The sequence below is a fragment of the Leptinotarsa decemlineata genome, unplaced genomic scaffold (genome assembly GCF_025532065.1).
Source record: "Leptinotarsa decemlineata unplaced genomic scaffold, Ldec_3_MD MMD2_tig00026358_RagTag_RagTag, whole genome shotgun sequence".
In the NCBI taxonomy this organism is placed as follows: Eukaryota; Metazoa; Arthropoda; class Insecta; order Coleoptera; family Chrysomelidae; genus Leptinotarsa; species Leptinotarsa decemlineata.
The window spans coordinates 7,781,993-7,797,473 of NW_027412703.1; the positions used below are offsets into that span (position 1 = coordinate 7,781,993).

The following is a 15,481-nucleotide window of genomic DNA, read 5'->3' on the forward strand; positions in this document are numbered from 1 at the left end:
AATGTTCTGTACAATCCTACAGATAGCATCAATTGTTGAACAACTCCTCCTGAATCCGAACTGATTTTCGTGTAGGAGAGACTATTTCTCTAAATATTTAATTAATCTTTGTTTCAAAATTATCTCTATGATTTTGGAAAACACTGTTGTTAACAGGTAATTTTTCGTTGCCTTTTTTTAGTGCATTTTCAGTGCATCAGGAAACACTCCTTCACTGTAACATGCATTTATCAAAATTGTCATAGGGGGGATTAAAAATTCTATTGACTTTTTAATTATTATATACTGTTTAGGTCATAAATGTCGAAACTTCTAGTTTACTTCAAAGAACAGATTGCATATACATGTGGAACATGTATAAGGAAGTCAGTAGCTTCCATATTCGAGGGCTGTAGAGAGTTTATCACGTTGTCAGCCACAGTGGTAAAAAAATCTATAAATGTGTCTGGTTTTACACAAGTGGTCTTGAAGTTATTTTTACCTAAATTCCTCTCATAATTAATGAGTTTCCAGCTATCTCTAGATTTATTGGTTTGAGTTTTGCATGAAATTGCTAAATTCATTTTTTTTGTTCGAATCATAGATTGCGAGTACTTTTGCTTATAGTAGTTGTATGCGGCCTTATCAATAGGATGTTTCGTACAATCGTATATATTTTCTATCGTAGCTAAAGTGTTGCGCATGTTACGCATGATGATTGAACCACTGTCCAAAAAATAGCAAAAGCTGTTTTTTCGGCTGAGGATGACGACTGTTTTTTGGAATAGTCATGGAGTTATTTCTATCGATTATTCTCAATAAGAAGAAGAACATTACAGGAGCATATTACCCATCGTTACTTGACAAGCTGAAGGCAGAAATTCCGGAAAAACCGCCACATTCGCTGAAAAAGAAAATACTGTTTCACCAAGACAACGCACCGTCTCACACTTTAGAGGTTGCCATGGCAAAAATCCACAAATTACGGTTTGAACTGCTTGACCATCCGCCTCACACACCAGATCTAGCCCCGAGCGACTTCTTTTTGTTCAGTCATCTGAAAACTGCACTCAGGGGACAGAGATTTTCGCCAAATAAGGAGGCAATCATATTCGTGAACTGAAAAATGGTCTTGCGTCTTTGTTAGGTCCAAAACTTTTCTCGTATATCGATACTCTTTCATTCATTAGTAGCGTTTTTCAACCTCCAGAACGGAATACAATTGCCAAATATAATGACCAGAATCACGTTTGTATTAATTTCTATCCAATTGAAGAAGGTGAGGTTGTAAGTGCTCTGAAGAAAATGAAGGACAAAATGATATTCAAGAATGGCGATAAAGATAAAATCGAAAACTATAGAGGTATTTCATTGCTCTGTAACTTTGCAAAAGTTTTTGAAATCATTTTGTATAATCGTATATATTCCTGTATTCGAAATATGATATCTCAAAATCAGCATGGATTTGTCAATAATCGCTCAACAGTGTCAAATCTGATATTTATCACTCAATATATCGCAGAGGCGCTAGATGACCATAGTCAAGTAGATGTCATCTATACAGATTTTGCAAAAGCATTCGACAGAGTGGATCACACCATTCTATTAAATAAATTGAGTGCAATTGGCTTTACTGAAAATGCAAGAGATTTTAAATAATCTCATTTATCAAACAGAAAGCAGTATGTTTCATATAACGGATTCAATTCCGACATTTACCTAGCACCATCTGGCGTTCCTCAAGGATCAAATTTGGGACCACTTCTATTTTTAATATTTGTGAATGATCTATGTAACAATTTAATATGTGAAAGGTTGTGCTTTGCTGATGATTTGAAGATTTTTTCTTTTGTGAATGATACGAATGACTGCTTAAATCTGCAGAAACAACTGGATTATATTCAAAATTGGTGCAATATCAACAAGTTATGTCTCAACGTTAGAAAATGCAAAGTCCTGAGTTATACTAGAAAAATTACATCAATACACTATTCTTACAAAGTTGAGAATACTCAACTGGAACGATGTACCAAAATCAAGGATTTAGGTGTTATTTTTGACAAAGAGTTGAACTTCATAGAAAACACAACCTTAAAAGTCTCTCAAGCACTGAAGACATACGGTTTCATAATGAGAAATTGTAGAAATTTCACCAACATCAAAGCATTGAAACTACTGTATTTTTCTAATGTACGATCAAAACTTGAATATGCTAGTATTGTCTGGTCCCCTTTTTACGAGTGTCATAAAGCAGCCATTGAGGGCGTTCAAAAAAGATTTTTGAAATTTCTCATCTTCAAAATAGATGGTACATATCCTGAAAGGGGAACAAACAATGAGAAATTATGCATGAGGGTCAATATTGACAGCTTAGAGTGCAGAAGAAATTGCGCATTTATTATATTTTTGTATAAAATCTTGAATGGCCTTATTGACTCTCCCAGTCTGCTCAGCCTGATTAATATCAGGCTGAGCAGACTCGAAATCATGCAACTTTAAAACTGCCAAGAATAAGAACAAATATGCAATTGAAATCTCCATTTTATATAATGTGTAGTGAATTCAATAAAATTAGCAATCGAATTGACATTCATTCGTGTTCCATTAAGGAACTCATCTCGGTGATGAAAAGTTAAACAGCATTGTTATATCTATATTTCGTTAATTTTTGATATGTTATTTTAATTATTATTTAATCTACTAGATATCATTATTAATTCACTCATAAACACCATTTTATGTTTTGTTATTCTTTAATATTGTCCTGTAAATGGGAAACTGTTGGACAATAAAGGCTATTATTATTATCATTATTATTACGTAGTGTTGCGTTCCAAGAAATGATATTTGTCTCTGTTATAGATTTATCATTGTTATCTGATTACACCCTGTATATCGTTTTTAGTTGACATTTGTTAGTAGTGATCAAGGTTGATGTGAAAATATAAGTTGTTGAAAAAAAAAATAAAGTTTTTGAAAGACGTCTGACTTTTCTAAAAGAATACAAAATTTCGTTCTTCGACCCGGAATAAATAATAATTTGCATGTAATTCAAAAACATATGGTCCTTCGCGATATGCAAAGAAACAACACCATGGATAGCACGAATGCAAGCAAATCTGTTCAAAACCTGAGGTACAGTCAAAGATTGAAAGAAAAGAAAGAGAAGCACAGGCTAAATCTGAAGTAGTCGTGACAGTAGTTGAAGGTCAAGGAGCAATCAGAAAATCTCCTTCCAAACTAAAAGGAAGCAGTAGGAGTAGTCGAACTTCAAGACTGAAGAAATTGGAAATCGAAACGGCAATAAAGAAGAAAACATTAGAAAAAGAGCTTATAGATCTAGAACTAGCCCTGAAAGTAGCAGAAATTGAAGAGAATAGCGATGAAAGTGAGTCAATGTCAATGCATTAGTCCCAAAAGCCTAACGTGGAAGATTGGATCGACGGTAAACCTCCATGGACAAACGGGCATGACGGTGAGGATAAGCATTCGATATTCATGGTGAAAGAAGATGAATTGGTAAGAGATTCTCATTCTAAAAATAGTCCTGAAAAATATTCTACCCCTTTCTTTCATAATAATATGTATCAAATGACTCTTCCTCAGATGACAAAAATATTAACAAGGCAATCTCTGCCACGAGAACTTCCAATTTTTGACGGAAATCCAAGTGAATGGCCCAATTTTATTTATCATTATAATAATTCTAACGCTATTTGTGGATTTTCAAACGAGGAAAGTCAATCTAGACTACAGAAGTGCCTAAAAGGAAATGCCAAAAAAATTGTTCAATCCCTTTTAATAATGCCACAAAATGTTGACAAAGTTATTGATTTACTGAAAAATCGTTTTGGTCGGCCAGATCATATAATGATGATGTTGTTAGAGAAAATGAAGAAATTTCCACCCGTGAGAGAAGAAAAGCTTGAGTTATTCATAGAGTTTTGTGATGAAATCAAAAATTTTGTAGCTACTATAGAATCGCTCAATGAGGAAGAACATTTACATAATTTAATTCTAGTGAATGAAATAATGAGTAAATTACCAAACTCTCATATCAGCTATCATGGGTAGAACACTTTTCTAAGTTAGTAAAACCACGATTCAAACTAGTAGAATTAGGAAAGTGGCTTGATGAAAAGGCAAATGCGGCTAGTCAAATTCAAATTCCAAAATATGACATTCAAGAAAATACGTCAAAATCAAAATATGTCAAAAAAGGAGTTACTTTAGCAACGAGCAAAAAATCTTGTATTTGCTGTAAGGAAAATGTACATCATCTTACAGAGTGTTCTGAATTCAAGTCAATGCCAGTAGATGGTAGGTGGTCAATAATAACGGAAAATAAGATATGCTTCTCTTGTTTGAGTTTTTATCATAATCTAAAGCAATGCAGAAAACGAAAGGTATGTGGAGTCCAACAATGTCCAAAGTTTCATCATAAGTTATTACATAAAGACGTTCCTCAGACTATTAATGAAGCCAATAATGTTGATGACTCTGCCATTGTTGGAACAAATTCTCACGTTTTCAATAATAAATCCGTTCTACTAAAAATTTCACCGGTAGTTGTCACTTGTCGAAACAAAACAGCCGAAACTTATGCACTTTTGGATGACGCATCAACAATTTCTTTAATAGATGAAGAATTTGCCAATTATCTTGGTCTTGACTGTCCCATACAAAGTCTTTCTCTACAATGGACTAATGACGATTTGTTTCATCAACAAAATGATTCTAAAGTTGTTTCACTTACTATTAGTTCCAAAGACAATGGTCCCAATTTTCAGATGCGCCATGTACGAACAACGAAACTTTCTCTTCCCTCGCAGACAGTAGATTTCGATAAAATCAGGATGAAGTATCCATACATCCAGGACAAGATTTCACCGTTGAAAGATGCTCAACCCAGAATACTCATCGGACAAGATAATTGGCCACTTCTAGTTAACAGAAAACTCATTTCTGGACCATGGAATGGACCCGCCCTGAGTAAAACATTATTGGGATGTGTAATTCATGGAAATTTGGATGTCTCCAGTAGAAATGAACATATCGTCTGTCATATCAGTACCCACGATCTCCGAAATGAGAAGGATGATTTGGATATTCTACACGAAATGGTTAAAGAAAATTGGAAATTGGAAACTGTTCAAAGTATGTCTGATAAAGTTTTGTCGATTGAAGATAAGAGAGCACAGCATATTTTGGACACAACAATGAAACGAAGTGGAGAGAGATTTGAAACAGGACTTCTATGGAAAAAAGATGACATTGTTCTTCCTGAAAGCAGAACAAATGCACTAAAAAGACTGAACTATATTGAACGAAAAATGGATAGAGATGAGAAGTACGGTGAAATATATTGCGAAAAAATTCAAGACATGGAGAAGAAAGGTTATATCAAGAAGTTGACAAAAAAAGAGGCAAATATTGTGAATGAGAAAACATGGTATTTGCCACATTTCGGGGTAACAAATGTAAACAAACCAAATGAATTAAGAATTGTCTTTGATGCTTCAGTCAGAAGTTACGGTGTGAGCCTCAATGATAATTTATTGACAGGTCCCGATTTGTATAACTCCATGAATGATATTCTGTTGAATTTTAGAATTAAAAAATATGCATTCACTGCTGATATAAAAAAAGTTTTTGCAAGTTAAAGTAAGACCGGAAGATTGTTCTGCATGAAATATTATGGAGAGGCAAAGATCGACGAATTGAACCTGATACATATGAAATTGTTGTCGTATTTTTTGGATCGACCTGTGGACCTTGCTTAGCCCAGGAGGCTAAAAACAGAAATGCCGAAGACTTCAGAGAAGAATTTCCAGAAGCAGTAACTGCCATCATACAACAATACTATATGGATGATTATTTGCGATCGGCAGACACACTCGAAGAGTCAATAAGTCCTATTAAGGATGTGATTCATGTACACAAAGCAGGAGGTTTTGTCATTTGTAACTGGATCACGAATCATGAAAAAATCAGCCAATGTATTGATGTTTCACTCTCAGCTTCAGGTGGAAAGAATATGGAAAAGAGTGGAGAATTCGTATTGGAAAGAATTTCAGGAGTTTTTTGGAATCCTCATGATGACACGTTCAGCTTTCAAACAAAATTTCAGAAAATTGACAGCGATATTTTGGAACACCTAAGACGACCAACAAAAAGGGAAATCTTGGAAGTTTTGATGTCCATCTTTGATCCATTAGGATTTCTGGCAAATTTTTTAATTCAAGGGAAGATTTTACTACAGGACATCTGGAGAAGTCAAACTGGCTGGGATGATGAAATTTCAGATTGTATGGAGGAAAAGTGGCAACTGTGGATTGCAGATTTGAAAACTATCCACAATTTCAAGATTCACAGAAAATACTTCACTTTGGATAGACAAAAAAGTGAAATTCAACTCCACATATTCTGCGATGCCTCTGAAAAATGTTACGCAGCTGTAGCCTACTTAAGAATTCAACAAGGAGAGAAAGTTGAGACAAGTTTTATCACTGCTAAGACACGAGTGGCACCTTTAAAACCTCTTTCCATTCCTAGGTTAGAGTTACAAGCTGCACTGATGGGAGCGCGCCTAGGACATTTCTTGAAGAACACCTTAGACATGGAAATTTCAGCTATTTGGTACTGGAGCGACTCGAAAACGGTTTTGTATTGGATACGGTCTGAAGCTAGAAGATTCAAAGTTTTTGTTGCCCAGAGACTAGAAGAAATACAGGACTTGACGAATTCTTCAGAATGGAAATACATCAATTCCAAAGAAAATGTGGCTGATGAAGCTACGAAGAGATTGGAAAAAATTACGTTTAGCGAAAATATCCGGAGATGAATTACCGGACCAGATTTCTTGATATTATCACCAGATCAGTGGCCAAAAGAAAAAATGGAAAGGGAAGTAAATATTGATCATCTGGAAGAAAAACCTTGCGAATTTGTATTCTATCATTTCATTCAAGATAATCTCATAGTGCCTGACCCGAATAGGTTCTCTAAATGGAAGAGATTGTTACGTGATACAGCCTATGTCATTAGGTTTTATGAAATTATTAAGAATCGCAGTAAATTCATGTCCGAATTAACTGCAGAGGAAATTTGCAAAGCTGAAGTTCATCTTTTCAGAAAAATTCAGTTGGATTCATTCAATGAAGAGATGACATTTCTTAGAAATAAAATGCCCATCAGAAGTAAAAGTCGACTTTACACTCTTTCTTGTAGTTATTCTGAGGATGATGGACTCATACGACTCAGTGGAAGACTGGACCAGTCAATTCAGTTGACCGACTCTGCAAAACGTCCTATAGTTTTAGATCCTAACCACAGAATAACTAAACTTCTGATCCAACATTATCATGAAATGGTTCACCACCATGGTCAAGAAATGGTAGTGAATAATCTGCGAATGAGATTTTGGATATTAAGAATGAGGCAAGCGGTAAGAAGTGCTTGGAACAGCTGTCAACATTGTAAAAATCAAAGAGCTTTACCGAGAATCCCAATGATGGGACAACTACCCCCTTGCAGGATTGAGCCCACAATCAGGGCCTTCATTAAAACAGGCGTTGACTATTTCAGACCTTTAGAAGTATCAGTCAAGAGGAGCCGAGAAAAAAGATATGGTGTTATTTTCACCTGTATGGTCACTCGAGCTATTCATCTTGAAATAGCACATGATTTGAGTACGAATTCATTTATCAATGTACTTCGTCAGTTTGGATGTCGGAGAGGATTTCCTGAGGAATTATATAGTGATAATGGAAAAAACTTTATAGGAGCTGAAAAGGAAATATCTCAAGAACTGAAGAAGTTGAACCAGGATGAAATACTACGATTTTGTGCAATGAAAAAAATTAAATGGGTTTTCAATCCTCCTCTAGCACCTCACATGGGAGGATGTTGGGAACGACTTATTCAAAGTATAAAAAAGGTTTTAAAAGAAATTTTAAAATCAAAGTACTATCCAGAACATATTCTGAGAACTTTTTTGATTGAATGCGAAAATATTTTAAATTCTAGGCCTTTAACATATGTTTCGTTGGACTCTGAAGATGCAGAGGCATTGACTCCTAATCACTTTCTCATCGGTCCGTCGTATGCTGCACTCTCCTGTACCGAAACCAGCGATATGAATTTGATGTCCAGTTGGCGTGCTGCACAGAAATTATCTGATTTATTCTGGTTCAGATGGAAAAAGGAGTATTTGCCAAGTTTGATCAGGAGATCAAAATGGCATGGTGATTCAAAATCTGTCAGTGTAGGAGATGTTGTTTTAATGGAAGATCCAAATGGACCCAGAAATATTTGGCAGAGAGGTATTATCAACGAAGTTTATCCTGCCAAAGATGGTAAAATCAGGATCGTCGATGTGAAGAATAGTAGTGGCACGATTTTTCGACGACCAGTTTCAAGACTCATCATTTTAGATGTTATAAAATAGTAGTAATTTGTTATTCAATTACTAAGGGGGAGAATGTTATAGATTTATCATTGTTATCTGATTACACCCTGTATATCGTTTTCAGTTGACATTTGTTAGTAGTGATCAAGGTTGATGTGAAAATATAAGTTGTTGAAAAAAAAATTAAGTTTTTGTCTGACTTTTCTAAAAGAATATAAAATTTCGTTCTTCGACCCGGAATAAATAATAATTTGCAGGTAATTCAAAAACAGTCTCAATCATATAACAAATGTTTGTAGTACAAACTCAATGATTTTCGTATGATTCAATGTTCATATGAGAGTAATTGTTTTGAATGGGTTTTTTTCTTCCAGTAGGTGTGAGAAAGACATATCTGTGTATGATCTACTTATTTTTGAGAATTGTTTTCATTGCAATTTCTTCTTCCTTTCTTCGAAAATTTTTATAATTTTTTTTGTTTGATGATGAAGAAGTAGATATAGCTATAAAGCTCATTTTCAAAATACGAATCTCTCCTGAATTATTCTTCCTGTCATTTAGACAGCATATGTTATATACACAAACAAACTATACAGTAGTTTGTTGCATAATATTACTTTCAATTCTATGCATGGGAATCTCGTAAATGGTAAGAGATAGGGAATAGATTGAATTTTGGAGATAAGGTAAGAAGGTCCAGGAGCCCAATATAATTCTAGAAGAGGCAACGCCGCAATGCTGAAAATATTTTAGATCGATAGAACAGGTAAGGAAATGTGAGACGTGAAATTTTCAAAAAAATCATGCTTTGCGTTTTCAAGAAACGTCTAACCTACCATCGACCATGAGTCACGCTGTATACAAAAACAAGAAATGCTTATTTTCATACAACTATCCTTCCGGAGGATAAATGCATACCCCAGGGATTAGATTCCGTTCCACAACCAGATGATAGGTTGAGAACTGGGAAATAATGCTAGAAAGCGAGGGAGCAGTGAGTGACAATTTTAATTGAGAAAGGTATGTCATTTACACTGGAGTCTCAGATAACAGTGCGTGAATTAGCCAGGCAGCTTGGGACGGTATCCTAGTGGGATTATGTCCGCAAGGCCAGACGATTGATTTTCAGTTCATATCTTCCAACCCGTGTTAGGAATCACACGTAAGGTGTTAGTCCTCAGCTTACACAAATTTCGACTTTTGAGCTGGCAAGAATATACAGAGTGGGCATTTTCAAAGGGAAACTCCTGTTTTCAAACTAGATGAATGAAAACTGCATGATAAACTCAATGGTGTATCGATATCTATCATCGTTTCTTAGTTACAGCATGTTTTTCGAAAATATGCGTTTTCGAAAAGTTGCTGTAACTTTTTTCCTATCAAAAATTTCTTATTTCTATGGAAACATTCCCGAAGCACTTTTTACGTATATTTCAATGGTGTAAAAAAAGTTATTTTTTCAAATGAGATATCAATATTTATTGATGGAAAACTATTTTTTTGAATGAGACACCCTGTATATTTCAATAGAGCTCAAAATTACCTTTCTAAAAATGTAGCACATTATGTAGACTTTGAAACGCACACTTTGATCAAGTAGGCTTTGGACGACGCGCGATGAAATTGTTCAGTAGTAGCTATCAAATGTTCAGAAAACTTTTCACAGCAATAATTGAAACGCAATGAAACTGATTCATTCCATATTTACTACTGATAAATGAAACTTCTACAATAATAATAATAACAAACAATGGAATATTTTTCTTCAGAGAAGGTGTAAGAAATGCCTACCAGCTTCTCCCACACACAGGCGACACCTTTTCTGAATGTGTCCGAAATAATTGGTTCAATAGCTGTGAGAGAAGCAAAAATTTGAGTCACTGCCGCTTCCAATTCTTATCTAGAATTATACGGCAAATAAAAAATGAGATATTGAATCTTCCCCAGAGATAAAACTTCATAGGCGTTAGGTCCGGTGACCTGGCCGGCCAACGGTTGCGTCCTTGCTTGTCTATCCAATTATTACAAAAATTTGCAGCCGAAAAATTGCAGTGTTATGACGCGAAATCCCGTCTTCTTGAAAATATTTTTTTCTGAACTCTATTAGTGGCAATTCATCAAAAAACGGTTCAATATTTTGCCTTGAAATGTATAAATACCTCTGAGTTGTTTGAGTGCCATTATAAATGAACGGACCGATAATTCTACCCCTGAAAACACCTGCTCACATATTGAATCCTTGACTTCTTTGCTCCACAATAGAGTGAGAATTTTGTTGTGCCCACGTATAAGAACTGTAACGGTTGAAAATGTCGGCACTGCTCATATAAGCTTCGTCTGTCCAAAGGCGATTCAACGAAAAATCACGCGCTTGGTTACAACTTACCAGATTTCCTGGTCTGAGTTAATGAACTCTTCTGGACCTGTATGGTTTGAATTCGTGTTTTTTCAAAATTTTCCTGACGTTATTTCTTGGTAGACCTGTTGATATTCTCAAATTTCGCGTTGACGTTTTGGGGTTATTTTCAACGACTCCTAACACGTCTAGTCCTTCCATCTTTTTATCCATACTTGATTTATATAATTTTAGGTTTTTCTTCTCAAATTGATCACCATGAATTTCAAAGTCTGTATGAAAAAACCTAATAGCTCTGTATTTCAAAAATCACTTTAGCAAAACATCAAGTGTGCTACATTTTTGAAAGGTAATTTAGAGCACGATTGAAATATATAGGAACATACAGGTGTCTCATTGAGAAAATAGTTTTCCATGAATAACTATTGATTTCTTATTTGGAAGAATAAGTTTTTCACACCATTGAATTCTACATAAAAAGGTGCTTTGCAAATGTTTCCATAGAAACAAGAAATTTTTGACAAAAAAAAATTACAGCAACATGCTGTTACTCAGAAATGATAATAAAAACGATATTTTGTTTTCACCATTAAGTTTGTCATGAAATTTGACTCTCAGACCCTGCCAATAGTTTTCATCTATCTAGTTTGAAAACAGGAGTTTCCCTTCCAAGGGTGGGCACGAACCAAAAGAACATAAGGTGGTCAACCAAATTCCCCTCGAAAAAAAAAACAACTGGAAAGGTAGGCTTCACATACTCCGTGAGAAAATACCAAACACACCCCCACCACTTTCAATACAAGTATTCCCCCTTCAGACCCAGATCCCCACCATACCAATTTTTTTCACAATTCAACAACAGTAGAGATCGAAGACGACCAAAAAGTTATCTCATATATCAAACATCTACCCAGCCTAGAGCTCGTGCCTCGTGAATTAACCCTTTTGGAAAATATAGTAAACGAGTTTTGCAATAGTTTCATGAAAATCCTTGATAAATTTGAAACAAATCCCAGGGATCTGATAAACGCAACAAAATAAAAGTAAACCAGTGGAACATAAGAAGTGCAAACTCCAAAAGAACCGAATTTTTCAGACAAGTTTAATGTGATGACGAAGTTACAATACGGATTTTGTCCAGGTGATTCGACTGAAAGAGCTTTATACGAGTTTTTTGAATATGTAAATGATGCCTTTGATAGGAACATAGATTGAATCCAGCAACTTCAGGATATGTTTGGGGGCAGAGCTTAGATCAGACCAAAGAAGGTCATCAAAAGTTGATGAGGTGTGTACAGTTTTCTGGTTCGGAACAGTGTTCCAAGCTTTCGAGAAGCAGCTTTTGCAATTCCAGCGACATGATTGTGCCAAGACATATTGGAGTCCATTTCAACCCCCAACAAACTTATCGAAGCAGAAAGCGGAATTGTCTGACCTGACATTATTACATCCGGTTCAAAGACATTTATCTTCTTGGAGAAAACCGATGCCTGGGTTTTTGTGGCATTGAATTCAACCTGGTTACTTTCACCCGGTGAAGATGTGCCTCCGTAGCCGATGTCCTGGCATGAGACAAATGTGCTATCGTCAGCGAAGTCATATATCGGATTCTGGTTTTTTACCAATAAGTCGTTGATATACAATAAAAAGAGAGTTGGAAACAATATGGATCCCTGGGGAACACCAGCGTTGATGGTGAGAGTATTCGAGAGATATCCAATGAGGCCACTTGCAGGGAACGTTTTTTCAGGAAGCTGAAGAGCCATACACAAAAATGATCCTACAGGCCATAGCATCGAAGTTTGGCCAGCAACTCCTCATGTCACACACGGTCAAAGGCCATAGAAATATCAAGCGCAACAGCTCTTGATTTTCCATGTTTCTCGTTTGCGTTATTCCAAATATGGGTGATATACGATGTTTTTTCAGCCATAATATGAAAAAACGCTGTGCAGCGTTGGAAGCAAATCAACCTTGTGTCAATTTGGCGACTGAAAAATACTTATTATTGCAGCGGAACGTCTATAAGCATCATAAAAAAAAGCAGTCAAAATTCACTAAAATATGTTTTCTCAATTATTTTTTAGTGAAAGTGATACTTAGTTGTACTCAAACATAAGGTATCTCTCAAAAAACTGTACTGCCCAAATAAATACCTTCCAAATATTTCCACTGTCCTTCAACATCCACTCCGTTCTCAGCATTCGCATAGGACGGACGTGATTTATAGAACATTGAGAGTTGTTGTTTTCACATTAATATCAGTAGTATGGTGAATTGGTGTAGTAAGAACGACACGTAAACGGAAGGTATAAAACATGATTTGTTATATCAAGTTGTGATACTGACACTTGAAAAATATAAGTAAACCAGTGCAAGACACTTCTTGTTGGGAATATTAAAAATGGGCTGGTTTGATGATTTTTGGTTTATAGTTCACTTGATAGAAATTTTAAATGGAAGAACAGTGCACTTTGTTTTATCTCTCTAAGTACCGTAGTTTTCCCGTAAACAATTATATTGAAAATCGAGTGTGGTAGGGTGGTGACGTCACGGTCCTATTCCCGCTTTTTGTTCGGTTGACCAATAGGAACAATAGAAATAACCAACATTGCCAAATCGTAAAATTTACGGAGCCTATGATTATGAATTTGATTATGGAAGTGTATATGAACCCGTTAACGTTCCCATTAATGAAAATTTCTTCACATGGAATGTACACGAAAAATAAAATTAACACGATTCCGACATACATATCACCTTCTAATATAGCTACTGAATTCAAGCGTTACAGATCAGCTTGGGTAATCTGTTGAATCTTCCAAAACGTGAGAGGAAGGTTTGATGAGGTCAAGTATAGACAGAATTGATTGTACTTGAACTGATCCAACAAAAGCTTCTGAGGTAATAATCATTAATCATATGATAGAATTCAATTAATTTTGTTTCATACTTTCAGTAACAGAAATAATTCCAAATAATACTTTCTGTGGAGAAAACTTGAAGTTGAGATACAAAAGTGTGTCATCAAATTCAATATTTTCGCTCTTCTTTCATTCATAGTCAGTTTTTAAATGATTTCTATAAAGTCTTGTAAGAGTAGCAGGATTGTGGTTCTTTCTTTTCAATACTTTCATCCGTTTTTCTCTCTCATCATTCTATCCTTTGGGAACCTGAACATGATATATGAAATAACTTACTTATACACCAATGCACAATTGGCACACCAATTGTGCCTTTCCGCACAATTAAAATCAGCACAAGAATGCATCATATTAATATTCAAATATATCAATACACTTTTAAAACATACACAAACCAAACTCCTTGAGATAACGAATTTTTCCTACGCAAGCTGTCAGCGAAGAAAAAGTTGAAACTCAATGATGCAAAAACAAGCAGAATGGATCCGATATGACATACATTTTCAATGCCGAATAAACCAATAAATTGTGTTATGAGTATTCCATTTTCCTGAGAAAATGAACGATCAAATAAAATTTTCTGTAATTATTCATTCATTTTTTCAAGAATGAAGCCATCAAACAATTAAATATACAATAATAAGATCGCTCGAATCCAAGAATTAAGCATAAAAATGGACAATAATATTTGCCTTGATAACTAATATAGTACAAGTTATATCTGAATATGATACTAAATAGAATTAAACGAGCTGTATTTTCAAATGGATTTCGAATGCTCATGAACCTTGATGAAATAAATCAATTATGCATTCATACCACCCACCAAAAATAAGAAATTCAACGTTACTGGTATATTAGCCATATTGTCATCCAGTCAGCCTGCGCCCTCTGTAGTGAATGCGACAATGTGCTCTTTCTAATGTCAGTGGTTTCCACAAACTTCGTGTTTTTGTTGAAATAATTTCAAAATGAATGTTGAGCCTAGTTTTGTTGAAGCTAACTCCCGACAACTTACCAAGACTCGATTTTGAAATGATCGATGAATTTTACTTGAAACATTTGCAATACTTTGGTACCGAAATGAAGAATAAAAAATTGAAACGGTAGGTAGTATATTCAGTAGGTCCCTTTTATTTATATGACATTCATTTCAGACTTTGTCTTTTATCGAAGGATGGAAAGTTTTGATTTATTTTTTTTTCTCGACCAAGGAGCAGTATGGTGACTGAAAAGAGAAACAAAAAATATGAACAGTGAAATCTGTTTAAATGAAAATCTGTTTTCCCGTTAATCAGCTGTCGCCCCCATACGAACGACAACTCTCAGAAGTTGTGCGAGCTAAGGACAAACGAGGTCTTGCCTTTCAACGTGTGACTCCTAACACGTGTTATGTAGAATTACTCCAAAACAATTTTTATTTGTGATATTATAAAACAACGATAAAAATAAAAACAACAATAAAAATTAAACAGAACATATCAATCAAAAAATAAACTGAAAAAATATTTTTTGGAATGTGCAACAAAATAGGCACCCGCCGAGACCTACCTTTTACAAAAAAACGTGTTTTAATTAGATAATTGTAACAGTTGTATTCACACCAAGTTGACAAAAATGGCGTCTGTCAAATTGGATCATCAGATCTGTGATTGGATATTAAAAACCAATACACTTGGCAACTCCTCTATAGACACGATCAATTTTATTGGTCAACAGACACGCGGCCAATTTAAATTCTTGCTTTTCGAATTTTTTTTTTCAAATATAAAGGGATTTTGTGATCGATTAGGTTTGATAAGTATAATATAC

General features: G+C 35.0%; 2 protein-coding genes across 2 annotated transcripts; both read left to right on the forward strand.

The window, feature by feature from the left end:
* Window positions 1–769: 769 nt before the first annotated feature.
* Window positions 770–6,823, forward strand: LOC141486535 (uncharacterized). The gene is made up of 4 exons (XM_074184660.1): window positions 770–966; window positions 3,135–3,367; window positions 4,054–5,376; window positions 5,763–6,823. The coding sequence occupies exons 1-4, from the start codon at window positions 770–772 to the stop codon at window positions 6,821–6,823; spliced, it is 2,814 nt and encodes a 937-aa protein (XP_074040761.1).
* Window positions 6,824–6,877: 54 nt separating this feature from the next.
* LOC141486536 (uncharacterized) lies at window positions 6,878–8,428 on the forward strand. Its single transcript, XM_074184661.1, has one exon. The coding sequence runs from the start codon at window positions 6,878–6,880 to the stop codon at window positions 8,426–8,428; it is 1,551 nt and encodes a 516-aa protein (XP_074040762.1).
* Window positions 8,429–15,481: the final 7,053 nt, after the last annotated feature.